The 27,003-nt window shown below is 41.0% G+C and overlaps 1 protein-coding gene across 1 annotated transcript in view; it reads left to right on the top strand.

Annotated features, from left to right (window-relative positions):
- The window catches only part of CWH43 (cell wall biogenesis 43 C-terminal homolog), a 460,620-nt gene that overhangs the window by 56,413 nt on the left and 377,204 nt on the right, over positions 1-27,003 (top strand). Inside the window, exon 2 of the mRNA XM_069201483.1 lies at positions 21,080-21,271. Coding sequence (XP_069057584.1) covers positions 21,080-21,271 — 192 coding nt within the window. The remainder of the gene's footprint in view (positions 1-21,079; positions 21,272-27,003) is intronic.

The following is a 27,003-nucleotide window of genomic DNA, read 5'->3' as shown; positions in this document are numbered from 1 at the left end:
AAGCGCTTCAGTAGTCGAGAATAAGGTGTGAGCTTGCTCTCTGGATGGTGACAAAAGGCCTTGGGTGTGGGGAAGTGGTGTTCTGCCTTTGACCAGATGGCTTATGGGGTGTGCCCAAGGACTTGCTTAAATTGATAGAGGCCTACCCTGTCACAAGCAGATGTAGCTAACATCCAGGCCTACACCTTTCTTTTGTTCACCCAACCAAGCGGCCTCCATCACAGTAAACCTCTTCTTGACGTCACAGTATCAGATCCTTTTGGAGAGTCAGGAGCTGATTGACAGGTCTGCTGGGGTTTTACATAGCACATTTGGTGTGCACTTCAAAGGAGGGGAACAAGATGCCAAAACAAGTTGTGTGTATCCACTGTCAGGTTGCTGAAAGCTCATCTTTGTTCTGCCAGACATCTGTCTCTTGAGTTTGTTGGGGTTAGAGGGACTGCCTAAAACTGGATTTTAGTGTTAGATATGGAAGGACACTAGGATTACCACAGTACACTCACACATGAACACAGACTCCAAAGCCCAGGTGTTATGTGTCTGAAGACTTCTGTCTTTATGCAAATGCCAAAATGGGTAGGGATAGCCTTTATCCTATTGGTTAGGGTGTCCCTAGGGGGTCATTCCCACTCACTAGCTCATACCAGGCATAAACAGCAAATCCAGGCACCTTCTGGACTGGCGTAAGCTTCAGAAGAAGATTGAACCTGTTGACTGAGACCTGAGAAAAGCCTTGAAGACTGGACCCATTCTCCTTCTTGTATCCCGGACTAAGAACTGGACTCCACGGGTCTTAAGGCTGACCTCCTGTTAAAGCTACAGGAACACAAGGTCCCAGGCACTTTAGAAATGCAATTCTGTGATGAACTGGGTCTTAAAGCGCTAAAGTCAGAAAGTAAAACATTTCACCAGAATGAACCTGGTTAGTATGTCCAAACTATGTTTCATCGTGGTCACCATCAGTTTGCACCTAGGTCCTGTTTTACTGTAACTTTGACTCTCATTGTAACTTTGTGCTTTTTGGTGTTATTCTATTTAAAACTTTAAAAAATCATATCTCCTGTACCTCTATATGGGTTTTTGTACTTTTGGTGTAATTTTGTTCATTGAACTTTACTTCATTTTTCAAATTCGTTCTGGGATTTTTATTTGCATGACCACTTTCTTATTGTTTTAGTACTGCATAAATAATTTACGCATTGTCTCTAAGTGAAGCCTTTCTGCTCCATGTCATAGCTACTAGGTGGTGGAGCTGTTAATTTGGTGAGTTTACGGGTTCACTCTGGCAAGGAATTGTTATTATTAATTGAGGTGGGGACTTACCTCCCTAAATTAATCACCCAACGTCTTACACTTTCATACAGTGACACTGATAGGTTCTAGTTACACCAATAGAGTGATATAACATCAAGATAAGTGGTAAATGGCATACATTATCTTATTCGTATTCATTAAGGACCAGCCAGGCTACCTGCATTTAAGTCACTCAAGTTGGTGCAGTGCTGGAGTGGGTGTGGATCACTGAGAGAAGACATGGCAATTATTTCTACATTTTTGATGAGCTGATATGAATTACCCCATTAGCAGCAAATCCACTTTACCTAGGTAGTTACATAATAAAGTGGACATTTTATACAAGAAATAACAGAAAGGAACACCTTATTGGTAAAAAATGACCTTTTAGCGTTTCACACTACTGGGGAGAAATAATAATTGGAGTAAAAGAGAATTATTGTCATTCATTGAACAGTACGAACTGTAGCAGAAGTGCTGCAAAGTTTGAGAAACAGGATTACTTGTTTGATACTTGTCTGGTGATCGTGCAGTATGCAGTGTCACAAAAAACCTGCTGAGAGGTGACAGCTTCAATAAACACACACAGAAAGAGATGGCCTTGACATTTTGTATTATGACAAATAAAGTTTGTATCAATGCAAAGCAGAGCAGTTATTTGTTTTGCACTGGTTGATGCTTGTACAGCAGGTCAAAGACTACTTTTTTCTCCAGTCAATTTTTCAGAAATATTTTACCGAAATAAAAAGTGAAAAATATGTAATGCATCCTTTTCTTATTAAACATTGCAGGTGTGAAATAAAGTTTTTTTTAGAAGAAAAAATGAATAATCTTTAGCATAAATTTGGTGATCCATTCGGCATTAATATTTTCCCTTAATAGTAGTAGCCCCTTCTGAATTTACAGAGCAGTGCAAGTGTATTGATTCAGTTTCCTATACTGCTAGCACAGCAAAAGATGGAAACATTATGAAAAGCAACATGTGAGAGAGTAGATTTTTAGGGCCAGGTTGCATAAACTATCCAGGTGGTGTTCTTCAGCATTATCATATATATCGCAATGTCGCCCTACGTTGTTTTTTTCTGGCAGTGTGGTTGTGTATGAGCAAATATCAATGTTTGGAATCAGTACATACAATCACTGATTTACCCTATACGATTTAGCGCCACCTGTTTATGTAATCCTAATCTAACCTTTCTGGAGAACCCTGACAGTTGTTCCCATGACAACTGACTTTAGGCAGTTCCGCGGCTCCAATTAGTCACACACTGCAGCTTGTGACTTTTAGGGGTTAATGGCGCGTACGTGGCTTCAAGTTAATGCATAGTTGTTGGTTTTAGCCTTTTAGCCAAAATCACCAGAAAGACCCAATTGAATATTCGCAGCGTTTCCTGAATAAATATGAATTTGTCACCACATAATCTATACAGTGCATAGTTTACAATTTCAACAAACACTTGAATTTAGCTCAAACCGATCAAGAGTTATTGAAATTCTAGAATAACAGTTGGCCATGTGCCGTGGATTCGTTAGGCTTGTCTGAGCCAATAGCTATATATTCATGCCGTTTACTGAATGCCATAGTTTTGTTTTAGAAAATGCCAATAAATGTTTTATAATAAAACAAAGTTATCAAAATAGACGTGCACGGGCTCACTACAGATCCAGAAACTGTGTGAAAGTTCATTGGCACCTTCAGTTGTTGCTTTCATATGCCTTTAAAGGGGAAGCAAAACCTTTCGTACTTACGTGTAATTCAAACAGGACAGACGGATTCCTCCTGTGATATTTTTCTTTATTTCACCATACACACACATTCAGGTTCATGTCACCGGCACTGTTCTTAGTCCAATAATTATTTCAACAGGGTTGACTAATCTTGAATCCCAGCGATGCTGCATCTCTTTGCAAGGGGTAATTTCTTGAACAATGAAGTTCCTCTCAGAGCCTGGATCGTTTCATAATAGGAAACATGCTTTTAAAACTGTGGACACGTTTAGAACATAAGTGGGTGGCCAAATCATCGAGGAACATCTTTTAACAGCAAAAAGTGTGCATATGTAGGCTTGTTTTCTGCTAATTACAATATCTTAAACAATCATGCCCCCCTGTGCCTCCATGCAGACAACATTATTGATAGAAGTTGAATAACATTGAGTGGAATTTGTATGTTATTTCTCAAGTTTTCATTATGACGGTAAATATTTCATTTCCTTCTTGCTGTCTAGTGTGCATCGCCATGTGTAGACCACCATACTGCATGCTCAACTTGACTGACTTCTTCCGTCAATTAACATGCATCCTTGGCATCTCATATAATCAGCTATTGTTCATTGCGGATTTAACATTTTAGTAATACAACCCTCCTGCAAATTCCAAGGATAGAGAGTTATTTGATCTCATGTCTTTTTATCCTTCAGGCAAGAGGTCTAATTACTCATCCTTGCTAAGGGTCATATTTTGGATTTGTTATGGTCACACAACACACATCTATGAAGAATAATCTGTGCAACACTCTCAGCTCTTTTTTCAGTGAGAAAATTAAATCAATTAAGGATAGCATTCCGGCTACTTCTTTGCCTCAACAACCTGTGGAGAATGTGGTCTGTGGAGCCCTTAAATATCACTCCTTGATTCAGTTTCCCCAGCTCCAGCATAAGATTCTTATTTCTCTCATGCATAAGGTGAAATTTGGCTCCCCGCTGGATCCCTGCCCTCTACCATTATGTGAGCTCTGTATGTCAAGACGGCCAATCCTCTGCTGGGCATTCTGAATAAGTCACTCGCTCAGGGCATCCTCCCTGACAAGCTTAAAGCTGCAGTGATACTTCCCTTGCTGAAGAAGCTGAGTGACGATCCTATGCTCCATTTCACTTCTCCCTTATGCAACCAATATTTTAGAAAATGTTGTTGCTCGGAAGCTAAGCTATCCATCTTTTTTCATCACAGGCCAGTTTCCACTCAGTCCACAGTAAAGAAGAAATAATGCTTTCTGTCCCTGCTGATCTACGATGGGAGTTGGATTTGGGACATGTGTTTGCTCTAGTTCTCTTTGATCTATTAGCTGCCTTCGATACTGTCAACCACACGATTCTGCTGCTTCATTTGAAGGCAGCCAGTCTATCAGGTCAGGCTCTGAGTTGGATATCCTTTTTCCTAAGATGCCACACACATGAAGTGCAGTGAGGCCCTTTTTCCTCTTCTGAGATCCATGTCATCTCAAGGGTCGCCCAGAGCTCAGCATTATCTTCCATGTTGTTTAATGTTTGCATTTGTCTAATGACTTCAGCCCTGGCTAGTCACGGTTGTAGATTCTGCACCTACACTGATGACTCTAAGCTCAACATTCAGCTTGAGGGCACTGCCCAATCCTATGAGGACTTTCAATGTACCCTGAAGATCAGTTGGAACTGGATTGGCACTAATTCCCTTAAGCTAAACGCTAATAAAAACAAAGCTGGTTATTCTCAATCACAGGACAGATCTCTGGGACAACACCTACTTGTCCTCTGAGCTCGGTGCTCCTCCTGTCCTAGCAGACTCTGGCAAAAGCCTGTGTGTCATGGTAGACAATCAACTGCCCCCATATCAGGGCAGCGAGGGTGAAGTGTTTTGGACTATTGAAATCCATTAGGAAGGTCACTCCTCTTCTGTCACCCATGGCTTTGTACGCGGCTATTACAGTGGTAGTTGCATCCCGCTTGGGCTATGCAAAATTCCTGTATTTGGGTCTCCCTGCAATTTCTTTTCATAATCCACAAGTCATTCAAAATACAGCAGCAAAGTTAATCTGTAAATCGCATTGATATGTGCCTGACTCGCCTGCCTTAATGGAGCTTCACTGATTTTCTGTCAAACAGAACTCTTTTTAAAATGGCTTATCTTATTTACAAATCCATTCATGACTAGGCTTTAGTCTTTGTTGCATAGAGAATGAAGAGATATTGTCCGACTCAAGCTTTCAGATCCTCTCTTGCCAACCAGTTGAGGATGCCTCGTCTTAAAAGCTTAAGCTTTTAAAGGCTTGGCTGTTTAAGCAAGCTTTAGATTTGCCTGACCCACCTTTTCTTTCTCTCCTGGTTGTCACAGCTCCAGGAAACCCTTGGGTGTATGTAGGTTCTCTAAACATAACATAACATAACATAACTTTTCTTACTTAAGAAATGCATATTGTATAGCACTGCGGCCTTCCATCTGGCCACTGGAGCCTAGATAATTTCCTCCCGACACCGTCTTCTAAGTTTATACAAACTTGATTCCAAGTTATAAATTGCCAGGAATCTCGACCCCCACATAGAAAAAGTTCCGGTTTTAGCCAGTGAGAGGCAATGGAGAGGTGTGCCACTGCCATGGCAATAAATATCAAATGGGCTTCTTTGTTTACTGCGCTATGACCTCCTGTGTTACCTACCAAGCCCAGAAGCAGCATCAGGGAGTCTATCCGCAATTGTTCCTTACTAACGTCACTCAGACACTCCGCAATGGACTGAATAAGAGGGCCTAACTTTGGAGAGGTAAAAAACATTGACAATCTCAGCCATTTCTGCACTGCAACGTTTACATCTATCCTCTGCCTCCCCTCCCCATTTGGCAATACTTGTGGGAGTATAATGTAGGGCAAAGATTGTCTTGAAGTGCTGACTCCTCAGGCTGCCAGTGAGTAGCACCTTATCACAGGGAGCCAGCGAATTCTGAATTACTATGTTATCCCTACCCAACCTAACGCCCCACTGGGTATTCTGTACTAGATCATCATCCTGGGTCTGCAACAAAAGATCTAAATACAACCAATCTTCTGTCTTTGCCTGACTGCCTTGATAAGTGGGCACTTAGTCATGCCCTTCAGCCCTTTGCTATTCTTACAATGGAATTCTTGAATTTGTAAATATTTATCCCTTTCCAGCAAGTCATAGAGCTTCTGTAAAACACAAAAAGAGCAAACCTGGGTGTTGCTGTAGAAATCCCCTATGATTGAGAGCCCTCTCAGCCTCCATTTTTCCATTACTGAACCTTGAAAAATACAGGGCAATACATCTGATGCTGACGTGAGTGTATAATAATTAATCCTCCCAATCTCTAATCAACACTTTAACTGGCTCCATACTTTATGGGCTGCCTTCAGAATCCTAACTCATGTTTTCTTGCAGTAGCTAGGTTCCACAGCCTTCAAAAAGCTTTCGCTTCCTTCCTTCCCCAATATCATTTCATACACTGTTGGAGCTTCGGCCATGCTTAACCGATAGTGTCCCCTGTTATTAGTATGGGAATGTGTGGCAGCATGCTTGCCAGTAATACAAGGTGAAGTTCGGGACTGCCCACCCCGCTAATCCCCTTGGCAGGGTCATATATTTACCAGCTCTCCTCAGTTTTTTATACCCCCATAAAAAGCGTCTCCAGCTTCCTGAGCCAGACCTTACCAATCTCTAAAGGGATAGCTCAAAATAAGTAAAGTACCTTTTGTAATATTAGCATCTTAATCACATTACTCCTGCCTACAATGGAGAGATGCAAATGATCTATTCTTTCACGTTCCTGTTTAACTTTGTCCAGTATGGGGGCCATGTTGATCTCTACCAAGCGGTCCACTGTGGCTGTTATTCTTATCTCCAGGTAAACTGCACCTGGGATGGCCCGTTTGTCTCTAAAACCCACAGACTTTGTGCAAATTACCTGCGTTTTAGCAGCATTTGTTATACCCTGAATACCCCCCAAATTGTTTGTCGAGGCTCTCGATTTCTGTTACTGCCGACCCTAGATCAATAGAAACTACTTCTACATCATCAGCATATGCAAATACTTTGCATTTTATAGAATGTTGAGATACCAATTTGATACCTATGCTCTGCTTTAGTTTTGCAATAAAAGGGCCAATATAAAGTCGAATAGCAAATGTGAAATACATATTCTTTCTGATTCCAAGTCAGCTATGCATAGTCTGGCCATCAGGTTCTTATATAACGTTCTAATACCCACTAATACCCACTACAAATCCTTCCCAAAAACCTTTGTGTTCCAGCACAGACCAGAGAAACTGCCAAGACACACGGTCGAATGCTTTCTCAGCATCCAATAAAATCAAGCCCAAGTGGGGTCTCATTAGCAGAAGCAATATCAAGTAATGTGATAACCCTCCTAATATGATCTGCAATCCCTCTACCAGAAATAAACCCATGCTGCCTGACTGATACTAATGGGGATATAACTCTACCCAGTTTAGTAGTTAGGACCTTTTCATAAATTTTCCCATCAGAATTTAATAAGGATATAGGCCTATAGGACCCAGGCAACAGAGGCGATTTATCTTTCTTTTTAAAGATTACTATATTTCCACCTGCCCAGGAGATGGGATCGCAACCCTGCTGTGCAATTTGGAACAATTGGAGCATATCTTGTTACAATTCTGAAAAAAACGTTTTATAGAATTTCAGCAATAAAGTTTTGGGACCTGCAGCTTTTCCTGCCACCAAAAAGTCTAGGGCCGTCGAGATTTAATTTGGAGTGATCGGTAAGTCCAACAAGGCCCAATCTTCCTCACTCATCCTGCCCCTATCTGCCTCCCGAAGGTATTCGCCATAACCAACAATTGGGGAAATCAGTCTCCTCCGAGTAGAGGACTTGATAATAATCTCGCCAATAACCCTGGGAATCGCTGGCAAATCTTCTACAACATGACCACTGAGATTACTAATTGCTTTTATCACACCCCTCAACTCCTTTTGCCTAATCCCCATCGCAAGTAGCTGCCAGTAGTTTCCCCATATTCATAACACTGTGCCCTGTATATATGATACTTCTGAGCAATTTCCCCCTTAAAACCTTGATTGATTTTGGACTTCCATTTTGATATCTGTGCTTGAATCTGGTAGATATTGTGTCCTGCTGACAATTCCCTGGTTTGCTCTTTCTCAGCCCGTGCCAACATCCTATAGAGATTCTGCATATCCTTTTGTTTCCTCCTTTGAAGATGTAGGCCAAAACTCAGAGTCTGTCTCCTGATCCCTGCCTTCGGGGCATCCCACAAGACCTCAAGAGAGGTTGTGCCTCTGTTGATTCCCAGGAACTCTCTTAACCAAAGTTGCATGTGTTCAATATAGGACTCTTCCAATAGTAGTTTCCTGTAAAATATGAACAATCCCTGAGGTCTGCGAAACCCCTCTAATAGAATCTTGAGGACTAAGGGATTATGATGTGATAATATTTGGGGGAATATTTCTATATGGGCTCTTACGGCCCCAGAAAGAAACACAAAAAATTAATCCAAGTGGGCCATCCTATTAGGCGGAATGGAATGAAAAGTGAAGCCCGGGTTTGGGGCCATTTGTTTAGCCCAAATATCCAGCAGCCCCTGATCAACCACCAACCGCTCCAGGGCTTGAAATGTTCTTGGCCCAGATAGCCTTGACCAGCCAGATGTTCACACTTGACCCCTACGTGGATGTCAAAATCACTACACAAAAGCAAAGGTGGAGGGCATTGGGCCAGCTCACAATTTAATGTACCCAAGACAGTAGCTTCATCAATATTTAACCCATACACTGAACACAGAGTAAATTGAGAGGACCCCAATTTACACTTGGCAATAGCCCATCGACCTAACTTGCTGGCTGTTGAGCATCCAGTAACACAGAGAGAGCTTTTAGCGAGGATTGCCACTCCTTGAGATGTAATCCCCTGTTCTGTAAAGACTAATAATGAAAGGCCCAAATCCTTAAACACTTAGCGCCGCCCCCAGAGGATATGGGTCTATTGAATACAAACAATATCTGGCTGCATAGCCTTTAGACCTAATGCTACTCGCAGCTCGCCATGAGGTAAAGGGCGGGCGGTATGTGGCCGATGGAGTGTGCGTACACACAAAACAAATGGGACAACATTAAATACAAAAAATAAAACAATTTACCTTACTGCGAGCCGCTGCACCACTCCGCTGGCTCCACTTGCAGGAACAGGCTCCCAGCCTGCCCTGTGGCCAATCGTAACGCTGCTGTCATGCTGCTGGCAGCATGAAAACAGCGTAAGGATTGGCTGACTTGGTGCTCTGAGGCAGACTGGGAGCCTCTGCCTGCGGTCTCCAACCTGGCAACACATTGCCAGGTTGGAGAGAGCTCAGTGCGCATGTGTGTTTGGCCGGCCCCACCCCTTTAACAATAAAACGATAATAAACATAGCTCATTATCGTATTATTGTTAAAGGTTTACAGTTGCTTCTGCTGGTGGGGGGCTGTGCTCCTGCACAACAGCTCTCTGCCTTTTCTCTCTGTCATTCAAACAACAGATGTTAATATAGCAGATATGAAACTGATCCCACAGCATTGTATTTCCTATTACATTCATTCCCTGTAGAGCACTGGTCAAGATGAGACACCAAATGTTAGCACAGGCTGCTTTTAATCATGCCCCTGACACTCCAAAGAACACCAACCTGTTTGAAACTCATTCTGAGCTGATAACGTTGCTTCCCATCAACCCCCTTCTCCACCCCTGTGCAGCCACTCCACCCATGTGCCCCTCCTCTGCTCTCTGCCCCACACTTCCCAAACCTTGCTATTCCACCTCCCTCCCCCTGCCAGTCAATGAGGGCAAACAGATCATCAGGACCCATTTGAGATGGAGTGCTTTCTTCCTGAATCAAGACCCCTATATTGAGTTCATTAATCTAAATACTTTCTTTCTCGTTTTTATTTTTCCACCCCCCTTGCCATACTTAACGGATTCCCCATCCCTCTTCTCCATCCACAGTTTCCAAACGCAGCCTTTAACAGCTTTTAGCACGTTCCTATCATATTACCAGGCCAGCTTCAGATTCTCCAAAAACTCCTTAGCTTTGCTTTCAGAGGTAAAAAAGTAAAAGCTTTCTTTAACAACTACTTTCACTTTAGATGGGTTCCGTAAAAATGCTTGAGCGCCCTTAGCCTGGAAAGTTGCAATCAGCTGATGCAGACTCCATCTCTTCTCCAGAATGACAGTGACAGTAGTCAGGCCTGACAAAAAACTCATGCCCCTTAGCAGTTCGCCTCCAATCTGGCTGAGCCAGGTCTTAAAGGGATTGTTGAAGCAGAAAGTTGCCCACATAGATATGTATAGCTCTGGGTCTCTCTCATTCCTGCTCAGATCTAGTCCTCTCCGCAAATGGAAATCTATGTGCCCTTTGAACCTCAAACTCCCAGTTCCAGTGCAAGAGCTCTGGGAAAACGCCCTTTAACGGCTCCACCACAAAACAGTAAATGTCAAGTCCTTCAACCCCCTTCGAAAATGCCTAGCACCCTGAGGTTGTTGCATCTTAGTCTATTCTCAAAGGCTTCGAGGTTCCATTGCGTATCCTCTATTTGCACTTTTAACAGACTAGAGGATTCCTCCTGGACTGATAAGTTATCTTCCATGGTGGAAATATGATTTTCTGCCTCCCCCATCCTTTCTGTGAACTCAGAGCAGGATTTGGCCACCCGTCAGATAGCCAGCTGCATTTTGCAGCAAGTGGATTGTGTCTTTCAGCTCTCTGTCCTCGTTTCATCTCTATGTGCCATAATACTTTGATAAATAGTACCTAGTGAGACCCCCTCGCGGGCCTCACCCTCCATCCCATGCTCTGTTTCCTTGCCAATCTCGGTAATCCAAGGGCTGGCACAGCGGAATAGTCCCAAAGCAAATCTTTACCTCCTTGGGCTCCCCCATCTATTTTGACCGACTCCCTCTTCTTCCACCTCCTGACAGTGCCCATGACAGCTGGCCTCGGGGAAGGATCCTCAGGTCTGGGGGTTTGCTGACCCTTACCACTACTAGACTCAGCTGAATCTGATGCTTCTTCCTCCTCTTCCCCTGACCAGCTCGAGATATCCCATGAGTAAAAAAAACTTCCTGAGAAATTTGGATATTGCAAATTTCCTTACTCCTCAGGTGCTGGACAAGCACCTGGAAGGGTGTCAATCCTCCTTCTTACTTCCAAAAACCAAGGCGGGCCGTCGGATCCCGCTTTCCTCCGTTGAGGTCGCCCCATGGGTCTTCACTCCTCTCCCGGGCTCGGGAGGCATCGCACTGCACCAAAGAGTGGAGCACCAACCGTCCTTCCGGGAAAGCAGTCGGGCGGCCCTACCACACAGCACCGGAAGAGAAGGGCCGGGCATTACAACAGGTCTCTGTGTGGTTTCCCCGTGTGTCACCGGCTCAGAGATCAGTAAAGAACCACTAATGTCCCCATACTCAGCGCAGCACCCTGGGTTTCATCTCTTGGGGGCAGGGGGTCCGTACGGTTTGTGAACTCTGGCTTGAATCAGAGAGATGCCGACAGCCGTATTCAAGCTGCTGCCATCTTGCCCCTGGCGAATAGTTCACGACTAATGCTGGAATTAATGAATGACACAGACTGTAGCCACTTATATTACACTAAATTATATTGTGCTAACTCTCCATTATTAGTTTATCTACTTCTAAGGGAGCATGCCCAATACCAACTTTCCCCTTGAGTAGCCTATCTCTGAATACCCTTTGTATCACCATTTCCTGTCCTTCCATTACAAAGCATCGTCCAGTGTCCAGATGATCATTTTAGTGATCTCCAGACTCCCACTGCCCTCAGTTATCAACATGGCACTGTCTATTGTGCAAAGGTTGCACCAGACACTAAATGAGGCGCAGCATCCAACATCATCTAGAGATGTATGTAACAAAGGAAGCAAATGGGGCATTTTGTGGACGTCAAAGGCATACCTCTAGTACATTGCACTGAAGTTATTGGATATGTTTCTCGATATCTATACGCAGTTGCCTTGTGTGGGAGAAAGCGAGCAGCTCTGACACACTGGAGGCCATGCTAGGCAGCGGTTGCCTTTTGTGTGTTCCAGGATTTTATTTCTGTACACCAGAGTGTCACGAAGGGCAGTTCCTCATAGTTATCATGACAAGTTTGTACACTTTTCATCATGTTTTCTTTGCAGTGCAAAGCCCCCTGACAGTAGGTACACTGAGCTCTGACGTCTTCATGCGGGATTTCCTAGGAGCCAAAACGCCTCCTGGTGTTCTTGTACTCGAAAAGTGGGATAGGGCTAAGTGGTTGATGGTGGAGATAACTAATTTTGTGTACGTGCTGCATCGCAACGTGCAGGAAGTCAGTGGCCCAGAATGCACACAAGGCACCCAGGAAGTCAGGCATGGTCCCCAAACAGGATAAAACAGATTTTCTTGTGTACTAGAAGGGCTCCTGAATAGGCCATTCAAGTGATGGTTGTTTTAATGCTGTAATTCTGAAGCATTTGCTCCCCAAATTCTTTTCTGAAATCCTAGGTCCCCATCCTTTGTTATGATAACATCTTGCAATTGGCAGCTGTTGGGCAATGAGCTGATGGGGAGTGACTCACAAAATTCACATACAGGATTTTTACGGTCAGTGACAACACCCTTCTCCACTCAATCAACATTCCTAACCTTGCACAAATACATCACGTTGGAGGCTGTTGTTCACCAGATTGCAGATAATGCTGGCTGCAACTAAAGATGAACATGGGAAAAGTGAATTTATCATGCATAAACAGGGGAGTTTTTTAAATGAGCCTGTCTTATGATCTTTTGATGTTCTCACTTCTTGCCATGTCCTTCAAAGGCAGATATAAATAGCAACAACCCAGTGGGCTAGATTGAGGCAATGCAGTAACAATATTTAAGTAGACGTTCTCTCATTTAATCCTTTTTTTCATTATTTAATTAAAGTATGTCCATAGTGGGGCTCTAGCCACCAGAGCAAAAGTGTCTCACAGATGGCAAAGTAGCCTCTCATTATTACAAAAAGCATGGATGTAAGGAGGTGAAGATTCTCCTCAATGTTAAGCATCAAATTTAGGGCCTGATTTAGATTTTGGCGCATGGGTTGCTCTGTCACAACGGTGACGGATAGCCGGTTTGTCGAAATCTAAGTCCCATTACCCAATGGAATTTAGATTTCTAAATCTAAATCCCATTATTCAGTGGGATTTAGATTTCTGCAGATGGGTTATCCATCCTGATTGTGATGGGGTAACCCGTCCGCCAAAAGATAAATCAGGCCCTAGACCAGGTTTCACGACTCATTTCAGCAGGGCCTAAAGTTTCAATTCTATAAATAATCAGCTTTATTAAATGAACTTTTAAGAGATCACTTTGCCCTCCGCATACATTGGCAAGCACTGGCTCTGCCTGCGGACAGAAACCTCACCATTTTGAGTACTTGAATATAACATATCATGTTTTTTTTCTGGTTTTCATACTTGTATAGATTTAGCTCCACCTGTATTTTATTTTTTTAATAAACACATACAACTACAGAGCCACAACAGCATATGCTCTCTAGAAAATGTTAGTTATAAAAACCTTATTGTGAGACTTATTTGTTTTTTCCTTAAGTTCCTGACAACTTGACTCTGGTTGGATCCTCTTTTCCCAATCCCCTTCTGCTAAATTGTGTTCCACCGCTTCGAAATGAGATTCAGTCACTAGGCCTGATCCATATCTGCATGCCTCTCCAATAGCGTGCACCTACTTACAAAGCCTCACAGACAGTAGTGCAGTTTTTCCCAACTTTTACATCACCTTCTTATATAGAATTACTACCATTACAGACCAAGGGGGTCATTGAGAGCTCTGTAGAGCGGCCACCAAGCCTCCAACAGCCCGCAAGAACCCACCCCCCATTGTCACCGTACTGGCAGAGATTTTCACCACGAGTGCTTCCACCGGGAGAACTTTGAGCAAACTTGTTCACCATTGGATATTTCACCATGTCAGCACAGCATGGCAGAATGCCTGGAATATTTTAACACCTTCGGAGATAAAGTACCAAAGCAAAGATTTATTTTTGAAACCTGTAAACCTGACATTCTGGAAGTTTTCTCCCATTGCCTGCTTGTTTTTTACTGCATACGACCGACATCCTGTGAATGGCGATCACTGATAGAAAAAACAGTATTTCATGCCCTGCCCTAAATACAGCATGTCTTTGGATGCTGTAGAGCCAGTGGTTCTGTGGTGCCTGGCTAGCGGTGATGTTTTTTGGATGGCACACCTAGCTGAGCTTCCATTTGAGGCTCCACCACTGGAAACAGCAGTTCTGCTACCTGCGAACGAGGCAGGTGAAATGGGATGTGAGCAGTCTAGGCATCTACTGATATTTGTTGGATGCCTATTTATCTCCCACCTTTAGAAGCCTACACGTTGGACATAGGGAATGTAATAAAGTACATATTTGTTCACATGCAGCATCCACGCCATAGTCCCTATATTACACAAGTTGAATTTTGCATGTGTCTCTGCACAGGACAGATTAACCCCCTCCAAGAAAGAAGCCTCCAGAGCAATTGCATGTAGTATTGTTTTACAGTTTGCAAGGTATCCTGGTAAAACACATGAGCATTGTTAATATCCAAGGAGGGATCTTTAGTCAATCACAGTGATGTAATAGGAAAAAAGAAAGATCTCCCCAGTTAAATTCTTTAAAGTCTTCTCTTAGATCTAGCTGATTCCTCGTTCTTTTCAAAACAGTTAACTATGAAGTTACTTGTACCCCAACTCAGTACCAATAAATGAAAAGTGATGCTACTGAGAGCTTTGATATTGCTCTCTGCAGTCATTTTCACCATCATTCGGGTGGTTCAAAAACCTTTATGGCCGAAGAAGCTCTTACATAAGGGCCAATTTAACTGGCTTATTTAGATATATGTTGCTTTTCAACAAATGCCATGTTTCTGGAAAAACTGTACTAAGATCTCATAATATGTAGAGGAATTATACATTTTTAAGCACTTGATGGAGACACACATCCCCACAGGAATCCATATTCCCCAGTGAAACAATTCCTTCTTTCCTGTCTTAAAACATTGAGTTAGGATTTTTAGATACTCAAAAAGTATGATTTTATCTTTTTAAAATAGTTGCTTCAATTTATTAACTTTAATTTATTAGATCACTCTGCACAGTTCTTTACATAAACTCAAAAGGCCACTTCACAGTACGTATCAATTCAACAGTTTGAAAATGTGTGGGCACTTAAAATAACTGTTTGCCATGAGGTCACACGCTTTTTAATAGTTATAAAATCAAAGAGTGTTTTCTATCAGTAACAGCAAGCACTGTTTGTACTCACATGAAGTGTCTATCCCTTTGATGAGAGTTTCAAGGGGCCAAGTGTTAAGAAAACATTGTTTATCAACTGGAACAAAGGTATGCACCCCCTAAACACTTCCCCAGATTTCAACTTAGTAAGATCAATCGGAGACACATAACAAACAGTCAGCATTGGACACAGAGGAGAATTTTCACCCAGTATCTCGAAAAACAAGTCATGGTGTCCTTTGTTCACTTTTTCTTCTGTAAAATGACTTAAAAAGGAAAATAAAAACATTCTCAGAGTTCTTTACCTTTATGATTAGTTAGATTGAATGTTGTGGAACAGTGCCTTGAAATCTTTAGGTTGTTGCTTAAACCATAGGAAAGCCTGTCATGAATTTAGTGAAAACTGTCTAGAAATACCTGCAACAAATATTTGAACAAAGTTTCAAAATGAATACAGGAATTTGTAGGCTGGTCTAGTGTTAGCAGCTCAGGGAGTTTGCTGATATAAATTCAAACTCTGGGAGAATTGCATAAATTTGTTTTATTTTCAATGGCATTGTCATAGTGGATATTATGGGTTTTACAGTTTTTCTAGGAATAGAATGTTTCCTCTGGTGATAGGCGCAGGATTCTGTGGGAGCTCAGAGGTCTGCAGGCTGAAGAGGTAATGACCTACCTTCCGTTATTTCCATATATATATACAAAATAAAGTAATTCTTCTAAGATTTGGCTATGTTGGGAACTTTCATGCGTGCTACGTCCATTTAGCACATAAGGGTGAAGATATTTAAGAAACATTTCACTTTACGGAGATCTGTGAAACTCGCAAGCGGTAAGCAGCTGTCAGAATACAATAGTATTTGTTTTGGAGCAATATGATATATTAAGCTGCATACCTTCAGCCATTTTAAACTGACACTTTGGGCTCACATATCTATGGAAGCAAGGCAGAAATAATGCGCATGACGTATATGACACACACACAGCGGCTCAAAGGTTAAACTGCATCTCAAAGGTTACGCAACGTCATTGCCATATTTTGTGCTTTGTCTTTACTAGAAAGTGGCTTTTGTTTGTCATAGTATTGAGAAACACAGCGACCACACTTCTGTAAAAAGCAAAGGAATGTGCATTTAAGGAAATACATAACGGAAGGTGAGGTTAGTCAAGGATTGTGCCAGTAATTGTATCCTTTTTTTTTTTTAAATGACTGTGTGAGTACATTGACTTTGTATTTATTCAGCAATATCAAATAATTGTATGGCACAGCAACATTTTTTTAATAAGTCCGCCTCATGCATTTTGGCCTGCAGCATTGGAGCCTTCCATTAAATGGATCGAATGGAAGGACTACTTTTTAAACTACATTGAGGCTATTGATGATAAAAAGGATATGCCTCCTGAACAAAAGAAAAGGATTTTGTTGCACTTGTTGGGCCTACATGGTTTAAAAATATATTACTGCATGTCTAAGGCAATTATTAGTGGAGATCTCAATGTATTCCAGGCAGCAATTAAGGATCTTGATAATTATTTTGCTCCTAAAGTGTGCATTGATATAACCAGGTATAAATTCTTCCAAAGAAAACAGGGGAAGGATGAACCTGTAAATGATTTCATTGCAGATTTAAAAAGGCTTGCACTAGACTGAAAATTTGGTGTGTTACATGATGATCTCATACGGGACCAGTTAGTAATGCACGCTAGTAGCACTACAATACAAGAACAACTGTGGGTAAATGGTGATGCCCCACTGGATGAGGTATTGGCTATAGTGCGTAAGGCAGAGAAGGTGCGCAAATATTTTGAAAAAGAATGATACAGAACATGATACTGTGAGCAAGGTGACAATTCAGGGGAAAGAGAAAGGGCAAGACTGGAGGAAAGGAAGGTCTCAGATGTTTTCAGTGTGAAAGCAAGGAGCATTTAGCTTTCAACAACAATTGCCCTGCTTTAAAACTGAGATGCAGTAATTTTGGCATCAAGGTAAATTGTGCAAAATTCTGTAGAAAGATGAAAGGCAATGTTAAATATGTTATGGATAAGGGCGCTGGGTCAGATGACTATGATTCGGATGCAGACATGAGGAAATCTTCTAATGTTATGAATCATCTGGAAAACTTTGTGTTGAATATAAATGGCTCGGAAATGAAAGATAAACCGATATGCAGCATGGCTATCTGAGGAGATTGTGCCAACATGTATGCAGATTCGGGACCACCTTACACAATTGTGAACAAGGGGATATGGAAAGAAAAGTTAATCAACAGTATTGGCACACATTTACAGGAGCCAGATATATATCCAGAAGGTTACAGTAGGGAAAAGATAGAATTGCTTGGTTACAGATGGTAAACCTTCTGATTAAAGAACCGAGTGAGAGAAGGGAAAATTTATAAAGCTAAAAAAGGGCCATCTGTTTTAGGTTGGTTACACCAAGGAAAATTGCACATCATCTTGGATCCAAACAGCGATGAGAAAGTGTTCGTTCAGGATGAAGAAGTCACAGTAGGAGAAACAGTACTACATTAGTTTCCTAAAGTTTTCAGTAAAACCTTGTGAAAATTACAAGGTTTTGAGCACAATGTTGTACTTAAGGTTAGTGCAATGCCGAAGGTTCATAAGATGCAGAATGTTCCTCAAATGAGCTTGAAAAACTGGTAAAACCTGATGTTATAGAGCACACAGAATCCTCAAAATGGATTTCTCCATTTGTGGTGGCACAACAAAGTAGTGAAAAAATCAGGCGATGTGTTGACCTCCGCCATTTGAATGAACAAATTGTAGTAGACTGTTTTCCCTTATTAAAGATTAATAAGATGGTTGTAAGTCTAAAAGGAGCAAAATGGTTCTCAACTTATCATCTGCTTATCATCAAATCTCGTTAGCTCATCAATCCAAGCATTTAACAGCATTCTGATCACTGTATGGCTGTTTTCAATTAAAGAGAATGCCGTTTGGCTTGGCTTTGGCAGCGGCGGTCTTCCGGAGACTTACGCACAAATTATTCGGTAAAGAACAAGGAGTATTATTTTTTCAGGATGCTATCTTGATTTTTGGTGAAAACAGCAAGGTTAAAAAGAGTTTTAGAAATTCTGGAGTTAACTATGGAACACACCAAATGTAAATTTGCTGAACGCACTATCACATATTTTGCCCATGTGATTAATGGAGAGGGTATCAAAACCAAACCATTGCTTATCAGTGCAATTGAAAAATCTCCAGCACCTAGTAATAAAGAGGAAGTAAGGTCATTTTTGGGGATGGCTGCGTACTGTGCTAAGTTCATCCTGAAATTTTCAATTAGTACTTATAACTACAGATAGCTGTTGAAAACTAAAACTAAATTTGAGTGGTCAAGAAAATGTGAGGAGGATTTTAGGAAAATCAAAGATAGTATTAGCAATTTGGCTTCACTCAGCAGTTTTGAACCAGAATTCAACTATGATATCACAAAGGATGAGAGTAATAAGGGCCTAGGAGCAATGTTAACGGAAAGAAACAAGAATGATGTGGAGACAGTTATCTCTTTTGCTTCAAGGTCTTTGTCTCAAGCGGAAGAAAAATACCCCATAATTGAGAAGGAAGCCTTGGCATGTGCATGGGCTTTAGATCATTTTAGGGCTTTTATTTGGGGGAAACCGTTAGTCTTTCAATGTGATTATAAGCCTTTAGTTAAAATATTAACAACAGAAGGAACTGTCAATGCATCAACCAGAATGGCAAGACTTTACATGTAAGACTATATTTAAAAAATTGTATATGTCCCGGGAAAGAATAACGTTGTAGCTGACTGTCTTTCATGCATGCCTGCTCCATTAGAGGAATGTATGGATGATGTGTGGGATGATTTTCAAATTGCGTTAGTTCATGATTGTGGCACACCAGCATTAAAGAGAGGCGAATGAGAGGAGGACATATCTAGATTCAACTGTAGTGATTGACTAAGGATGGAATACCTTGATAAGGAAGTCAGACCATTTTGGGAAATTAGATCAGAGTTGTCTGTGGATGGTAAGTTAATGTTCAGAGAAGACAGAATTGTTCCTCCAAAAGGGGTCCGCCAAGTCATTTTGGAGTTATGTCATGAAGGGCATTTTGGAGTGGTAGGATGAAATTGGCAGTGAAGAAATTGTTCTGGTGGCCTTGAATTGTTTTGGTCATAGAAAAATGTGTCAGGGAGTGCTCAAGATGTGCCTTTGCAGACAAATCATTACACACATTAAGGTCCCCAATGAGTGATTGTTGCATCCCTAAACAACCATGGGAATCAGTTGCAATTGATTTGATGGGTCCGATTGGAGAATCCCCAAAATAGATTATAGTATAGAAATAGATTATAGTATTAGTAGACCTTTTTACAAGATGGCCAGTTGTAGATTTTGTTGACAGGGCAGACACGGATTTAGTTTTGAATTTTTTGGTAACAGTTTTCATTTAAAAAGGAATTCCTTTAACTATTCTGAGTGACAACGGTGTGCAATTGTTATCAAAGGCGTCCAAGGAGTACTTTGACAGTGTTGGAATTATTCATAAGACCACATCGCTGTACAGTCCCAGTGGGAACAGCATAGTTGAGAGATTCAATCGAGTGATAAAGGGAGTGATTAATTCAGCAATGTCATGCAATAGCGATTGGGAAGTGCAAGTAATGACGTCAGTGTGGGCTTATAGAGAAAGCAAATCCTGGATGGTTGAAAGATACTAGGGTAGAGAACTGGTCACCTTAATTGGTGGGGGATAGGTTACTGGAAATGCATGATAAGAGTAAACACTACTATGATGACAAGCATGGTACTAATACTGTGAAGGTAAAAGTTAGAGATTGGGTTCACATCAAGAAGCTTTATAAAGTTCTCAAGGGGGAGAGTCAGTTCTTTGATCCTGAGATGGTGGTGGAGGCATTACAAAATGCTCTAAGAGTACAAAGTGGCAAAGTGTGGAAAATGAAGAGAGTAGCAATGGGATCACAGGAATTGTGGAGAGATTGGGAGGTGAGTAATGGAGGAGATTTTGACAGGTTGGAAAGTTCAAATGTTGCTTCCACAGCCTCACATGAGGTGGAAAGTTCTGATTGTGATACTGTGGTGAATGGTAATGATGTGGTAAACAATGATACTGTGGTAAATGGAAATGTTATGGTTCATAATAATTTTCTCACAAAATAGATGAGGTACCAGGAAGAGTAGAACATACAACTACAAGTGAAGTTCCACAATGCGGGAGTGAAGAACAAGGAACTTCTTTTACTAGGAGGGAAAGGGAGATTGCCTAGTTGGCATAAAGATTATATTGTAGAGAGGAAGGAGTATTAATTAGTGTTGTTATGTTGATTTTCAATATCATGTTCTTGTATTAACATTTTCTTTATTGTGTACTTCACTTTATTGTAATTCTGTATGTTTGTTTTAGTTTGTTCAGAAGGATGGTTTGTATTATGGATTTTACTGTTGTTCTAAGAATAGAATGTTTTCTCTGGTGATGCATGCAGGATTCCATGGGAGCACAGAAGTCTGCAGGCTGAAGAGGTGCTGACCTGTCTTCCGTTATTTCCGTATATATACAAAGTAAAGCGATTCTTCTACAGTGGACTTCGAGGTCACAGGGCTTTAGCTGAAATATTTATGTTAATTACATTTTAAAGATGCTATGAAATATCATATTTTCAAATACTTTATGCAGTTTAATATTCTGTCTTTCTGTTTTTATTCTAGGTTATATATCCTGGTCTCTTTACCATGCCCTTACACCTATGATCTGGTACTATCCATTACAAACCCTCGGAATCAGTGGATATGAAGTTATTGCTGTAGCTTACCTTTCTCCAGTACTTTTAATAATTGGTCCTTTATGGAAATTAGTTAATACTTCATGGATGCTAGCCATCCTAAGGCTTATTTCTATAGGTGAGTTTATTTACTGATTGATATATGAAAACGTATTCTTAAAAATTAAATACATTTGTAACATGTATTCTGGTAATAAACCAGTGACAACAGACTTACCTAAAGCAGACATGTTTAGTGCATCCTCACATTTATTAGCTCTTCTTTAATAATGGGAAATAATGGGAGTTGCTCTCATAAAGATGCTCATATTTGTGAGATGAGACAGAAATAGAAAATCAGATGGTGTCTGGATTACTATATACGTTGCTGTCTTATCTGGATTGCTATAACACATTGATGGCTTGGAGAAGACAGCAGCAATTCCTAGGTTTTCCATACATCACAGCATTTCGTGTTCATTTTGCTCTTTAGTTTGGTTATGGCATTTCTAAAAATGTTAAGATCTTCCAATTACAGTGAACATTAAAGTGGGTGATATTTCAATCATGATCCATTTGACAGTGTTTCAAATAAAATGTAAGAATATTGCTAAATGTATATAACCATGACAGGCAGTTTTTTAAAGTTTCTTTAGGCTAAATGTATCCTGTCTTGACATCAAGATTAAATTTACCCATTTTCTATTAGCTTTAATGAGTGCTCTGTAATAATTAACCAGTGTTTTGCAGGTGCTTGATGATTTATAAATGCATATTTCACTCCATGCTATTTTTTCTTTATTGAATCTATCTATATCCATTATAAAGTGAGTTAAATGCACTGAATTTGATTTTTTGATGTATGAAAGCAGTGACTTTCAGAGACAACAAACAGGGCTAATTGAAGTGAATGTTATCTTTTTGACCCAGTTCGGTAACTGCAGAAGATGATGAGAAACATTATAGAGTAGGTAATGCAACTTAATAAGTAAACATGCTACCTTTGGGTTCAAGGAGGGGCCCTTCCCCCTTTCCAATGGGTTAGCACCTGTTTTGATGAGTTAGTAGCCTATTAATGATTTGTGATAGAAATTGACCATCACAAACCACTGTTACATAGCAATCTGAATTGTTACTTGAAGGGAATCCCCCACTTAACATACCCTTTCCAAATTGTAACGTGTTGTGCATTTCTAAACCCATTTTGCAATTTGGTAAGCACTTACTAAATCACAAAATAGGTTTACTGCTAAAACTATTACCAGTCTCAAAATCTGTGACTTAGCAAGTTGCAGGTGTGGTGATCACTAAATGGCTTAGAACATCTGACCCATTCTCCTGTGTTGCTGTTTGAGATTTTAGTGACATTTGCAATTCACTTGATCATTGGTATATAGTTTATCATTTCACCCCAGTCTAAAGTCCAAAACCCTTTATGGGTAGTTGATGCACTAAGCCTTAAATGTAAATTGTTATTAAATTTTTTATTACATACAACCTGTCCTCACATAGACAATAATATGTAATACATTCTTCTAAATCATTAAAAAAAAGCTCAGTTAAAGCATCCATACTTCCCTTTTCCATTCTTGTAAAGGCCTTTACTCTTAAATAGCTAACTTATTTTCTTAAAATTGCATGAAGCAATCAAACAATGTGGGTGTATAGTGTGAGGCATGTAATTTTTAAAAAGTGAAGAATTTTTTTCATGGGCCACCTCTCAGGAGAAATATGACACTTTAAAATGAAATACTCATTTCACAATACATTTCATAAAAAGCATTGCAGCAGAACATGCCTTAAATCCTCTGAAAAAATTATCGGCATATGTGTATATATTACATATTGTTATACTGACACCCTCTAAGAATAAAAAAAAAGTATGTGCTCTACTCATAGCTTGAGAAGATGGCGCCTACTAAAGGGACTCAGCAGATCATTGAAATATTTCTCAAATTCATTGTAGGTTTTGTTCTTGGTACACTTACAAGAGATTTGTACACATTGGAGCCATTACATAAGCAGTTCTAAAATTTGAATATGAACTCCTTGTAGACCGATGCCTTATACTTGAGTAGATTTCCAGATGGACACTAACATAAATCCACTGGAGTAACCTTGAAAATCTCTCCAAATCATAGATTACCCATGAATACAATTCTATATTTTCTTTTATGCATTGTCCACAAAATGGATAATTCTCATTATTGCATGATTAAATATTTTCACATCAAACATTTTTATTTACTTCACCAAGGTTTTTTTGCCTTTTTAGAAGTCCCTTTCTATTTTCCTCCACATTCATTATTGGGATGTGCATTCCACTAACTTCATCATAGTCGATTTAAGTGATTATCCCATGTTGGATTGGAATGGCAATAAAGTGGATTGATGGGTACCCTCAAAATATTAACTTTGTGAATGTTAGACGCATTTTGCATGCCCATCCATCGGCTGTCCCCTTTTTCCACCTCAAGTTTTAGATGCTGGTTTTAGCTAATCTGCCATATTAGCAGATTTTCGCTGTTCTTAAAATCAATCTGTGAATATAAATCTCAGCAAATCATGATTCTGTAAAGCGAGATCAGGCAAATACAGGTAGCAGTTGTCTTTACGTACTCCTAAGTTGCATTTAATCATGCAATAAAAGCAATGAGTCCAGTACTTCATTTTCTTCTAGCTAGCAATAACACATCCAGCTGAAATATCACATTTTGTTGTTGTTTTAAACGTATTTAGTACAACTCACTGAGAAGAAGATTTTTTTATTGAAATGAGACTGCATCCTACCTGAATAACTAAGGTCTGGTATCTCAAATCGATGTCACTTGTATGCTTCTAGCAAACATATTGTTGCCTAGAACATGGGTCTGGATTTTTTGGCTACTCATGTTCATCGTGAAACATGTCCACCGTAAAAACACAATCTAATATCTGGGTTTCATACATCTCAAAATGGCAATTGACTATGCTGATGTGAAAAGTGATAGAAGTCTTTCAATCAAGTTGCGATAATTATTGATAGGATCCACTTTCACCAGCCACTTTTCTAACCTAATAAAGAACAAGTTTCTTATGGGCCTTTCAGAAAATTACACATTGGATTCCCAATAATCCATAATTACTGGACTATGAAGTCTGATAAAGCGAGTCCTGAGGCAAGGGTTTGCTATTGGTTCTGTGATTATTTCTTCTTAAATGAACTTAATGCTTCCTTTCATGGATGCACATTAGCCTGCCCGAGGTCAGGTCAAACAAGAGCCCCATTTGTGCTGTGGTTTTCAATACATTGTTGGGAGATGCCTATGGGATTAAAAACATTTTGGGGGTCATTGGGGTTTTGGATGGATGTTCGTCATTTCACCAATATGACGTAGTTCGACACGTACACTTCCTTGGCTGCTGCTGCTAAAGGAATTTTCTCCCTACTAATAGGGGCTACTTGATGACATTCCCAGACCCAGGGCAGCCTGTCAGGGACACCTGGGCTAGATTAAGCTTGCATTCGAAGATAACCGAGACCTTATAATAATGACTGACCTGCGATCTACAAGTAAAGGATTGTGGAGGCATTGTGTATTCACCCCTACCAATACTCTGAATTTTTCAGATGCAGACAAAGGATTGTGGCAGTGGGGATGGGATTTGCACAGTGCAGGTCGTTGGTGCAAACTCAGGTACAAGCAGCACCTCAAGCAGCTGGATCCTTAGTCCTGGGCTGCGTTTTAACATCGACAATTCAACAATACATCAGTAAAGCACATTAGGCCTCACAAGGATGACAGTAGATTTGCAAACCATGAATATGTATTAACAGCTTAGTGAAGTTTAAAAACTCAAATCGTTCAAATTAGTCATAAATCAATTATCATCATATAAGGGCAATGGTCAGTATAATTCAAAGTGATGTGATTCAAATAGTAAATGCAAAGAGAAGACTATTCAAAATTGTCATAAACAAATTGGGCCAGTTTCAGCTTTCCTTGAAGGGAAATGCCCTAATATGCAAGGCTAAAAACAAACTAGCAAAATCATGAGTGAAGTCAAGCAGGAAGTGTCAGCATGTAAAGCCTCTAAAAGGCAGAATCACATAAAGATTCAGTCAGGTAAGTGAGAATGGATTTTCTCAAGAGTTTAACTCTGAGCAGGGGCAAACAAGGCATATTCAGGCCCTCATTCCAGCTTTGGTGGTCTTCTGGTGAGACCGCCGAAGTCGCGGGTGCCAGAGGACCGCCAGCGCTGGCGGTCCTCCGACTGCCATATTCCGAGTACTGAAGGACTTCTGCCTCAATTTGGGTGGAAATCCTCCAGTATTCGTGCTGGCGGTTGGCGGTGCAGAGGCGGGCCCACCGCCGGCCCCACCCCACCAAAAGGACTCCACCAGCCGTATTATGACCTATAATACAGCCTGGTGGTGTCCTGATGGCGGTGTGGGGCCGGCGGCTGGAGAGCCGGGTCCCGTCCCTTCAGGGAAGAGCACCTCGTCGGACGAGGTAAGTGTCCTCCCCAAGGGGAGGGAGGTGCGGTGTGTGAATGGGTGTGTGTGAGTGTGTGTATGTGTGTAATGCATGGGGGGTGGGAGAGGAGTGTTTGTGTGTGTCTGTGTGTAATTGTTGTGATGCGTGTGTGTACGCGTGTGTGTAAGGGTGTTGTGAGTGTGCGTGTGTGTATTTGGGGGTGGAGTTCAGTATGGGGATCGGGAGAGTGAGGGGTCTCTACTGGGGGCGGGGGGTCTCTATTGCGGGGTTACTACTGGGGAGGTCATTACTGGGAGTTGGGGGGGAGTCATCTACCGGCAACAGGAATGCAAATTCCTGTTGCCAGTAGCCTTTCCGCCAGAGATTTTGAGGCAGTGCTCCTGCCGCGGAATCCCTTGCAGAACAGGCACTTGGAATACCGCCGGCGGTATTGGGTGGCCTGCCGAGTTGGAGATGCCCGTCTCTGGCCCGTCTGGTCCAGCCGCCCTGGGGGTAGCAACAGGAATATGGCGGTTTGGCACAGGCCAAACCACCACACTCGTTATTTGTCGGTCTGCACTGCCGCCGGCGTGGCGATTCAGTTTCTGCCGAAGTCAGAATGAGGGCCTCAGTCTCAAGAGAGTACAAAGGGGCATTTGAATCTAACTAGCTCAGCAATGCACAATTAAATCATACAATTTTCAACAAGATGCAAAATGCCCTTTGGTTCCAAGGGAGAGGAGGCCAATCTGTATTGAACATTTCCCAATAATTAGGGATAAACTTCTTCCAAGTGACCCACAATGAGAGCTTCCAGCTGCATGTCCTTCAGGAGATATCTTGTAGCAGGATGATACATCCCAGTCAGCCTCTCCTCAGCACATGTGCAGGGATTCATTATTAAGTTTTCAATGAAACACACACAGATAGGCAAATTCTCCCAGAAAACAAAAGTTTTGCAACAATCTAATTAGAGTGAACTACTGTAGCTTGGCTCCTAAAATGAGGGAAAGAAAGAAAGAACACAAGCAAAAAATACATTTTCATATCAACGTGAGTCATTTAAACTGAGGCCTACAACTACTGTGGCTAACTTAACATAAAATTCACACTTAACATATATGTGTATTTAATGTGCAGATTGGTATATATGTTATGTAAATGAAAATAGTGAAAAAGCGTCACCAGTATTACAGTCACTGAGATAATGCTAGTGTGGGTAAGTGTAAGAAATCTTGGCCTTTACGGGGCCCTTCAAATAGCTTCCTTCATATGGTGTGAAGATTTACAAAAGATTATTTGTTTTGCGATTGTTTAGGAAAGTCACTTAGTGGATTCTATGAAATGTATGTTTTCATTGATCTTGTAACACTACCCAGAACAGGTTATCAGTTCTATGATAAATTATGGTTTT

Source organism: Pleurodeles waltl, chromosome 1_2, assembly GCF_031143425.1.
Source record: "Pleurodeles waltl isolate 20211129_DDA chromosome 1_2, aPleWal1.hap1.20221129, whole genome shotgun sequence".
Lineage (NCBI taxonomy): Eukaryota > Metazoa > Chordata > Amphibia > Caudata > Salamandridae > Pleurodeles > Pleurodeles waltl.
This window is presented reverse-complemented; position numbering and strand designations above follow the sequence as displayed.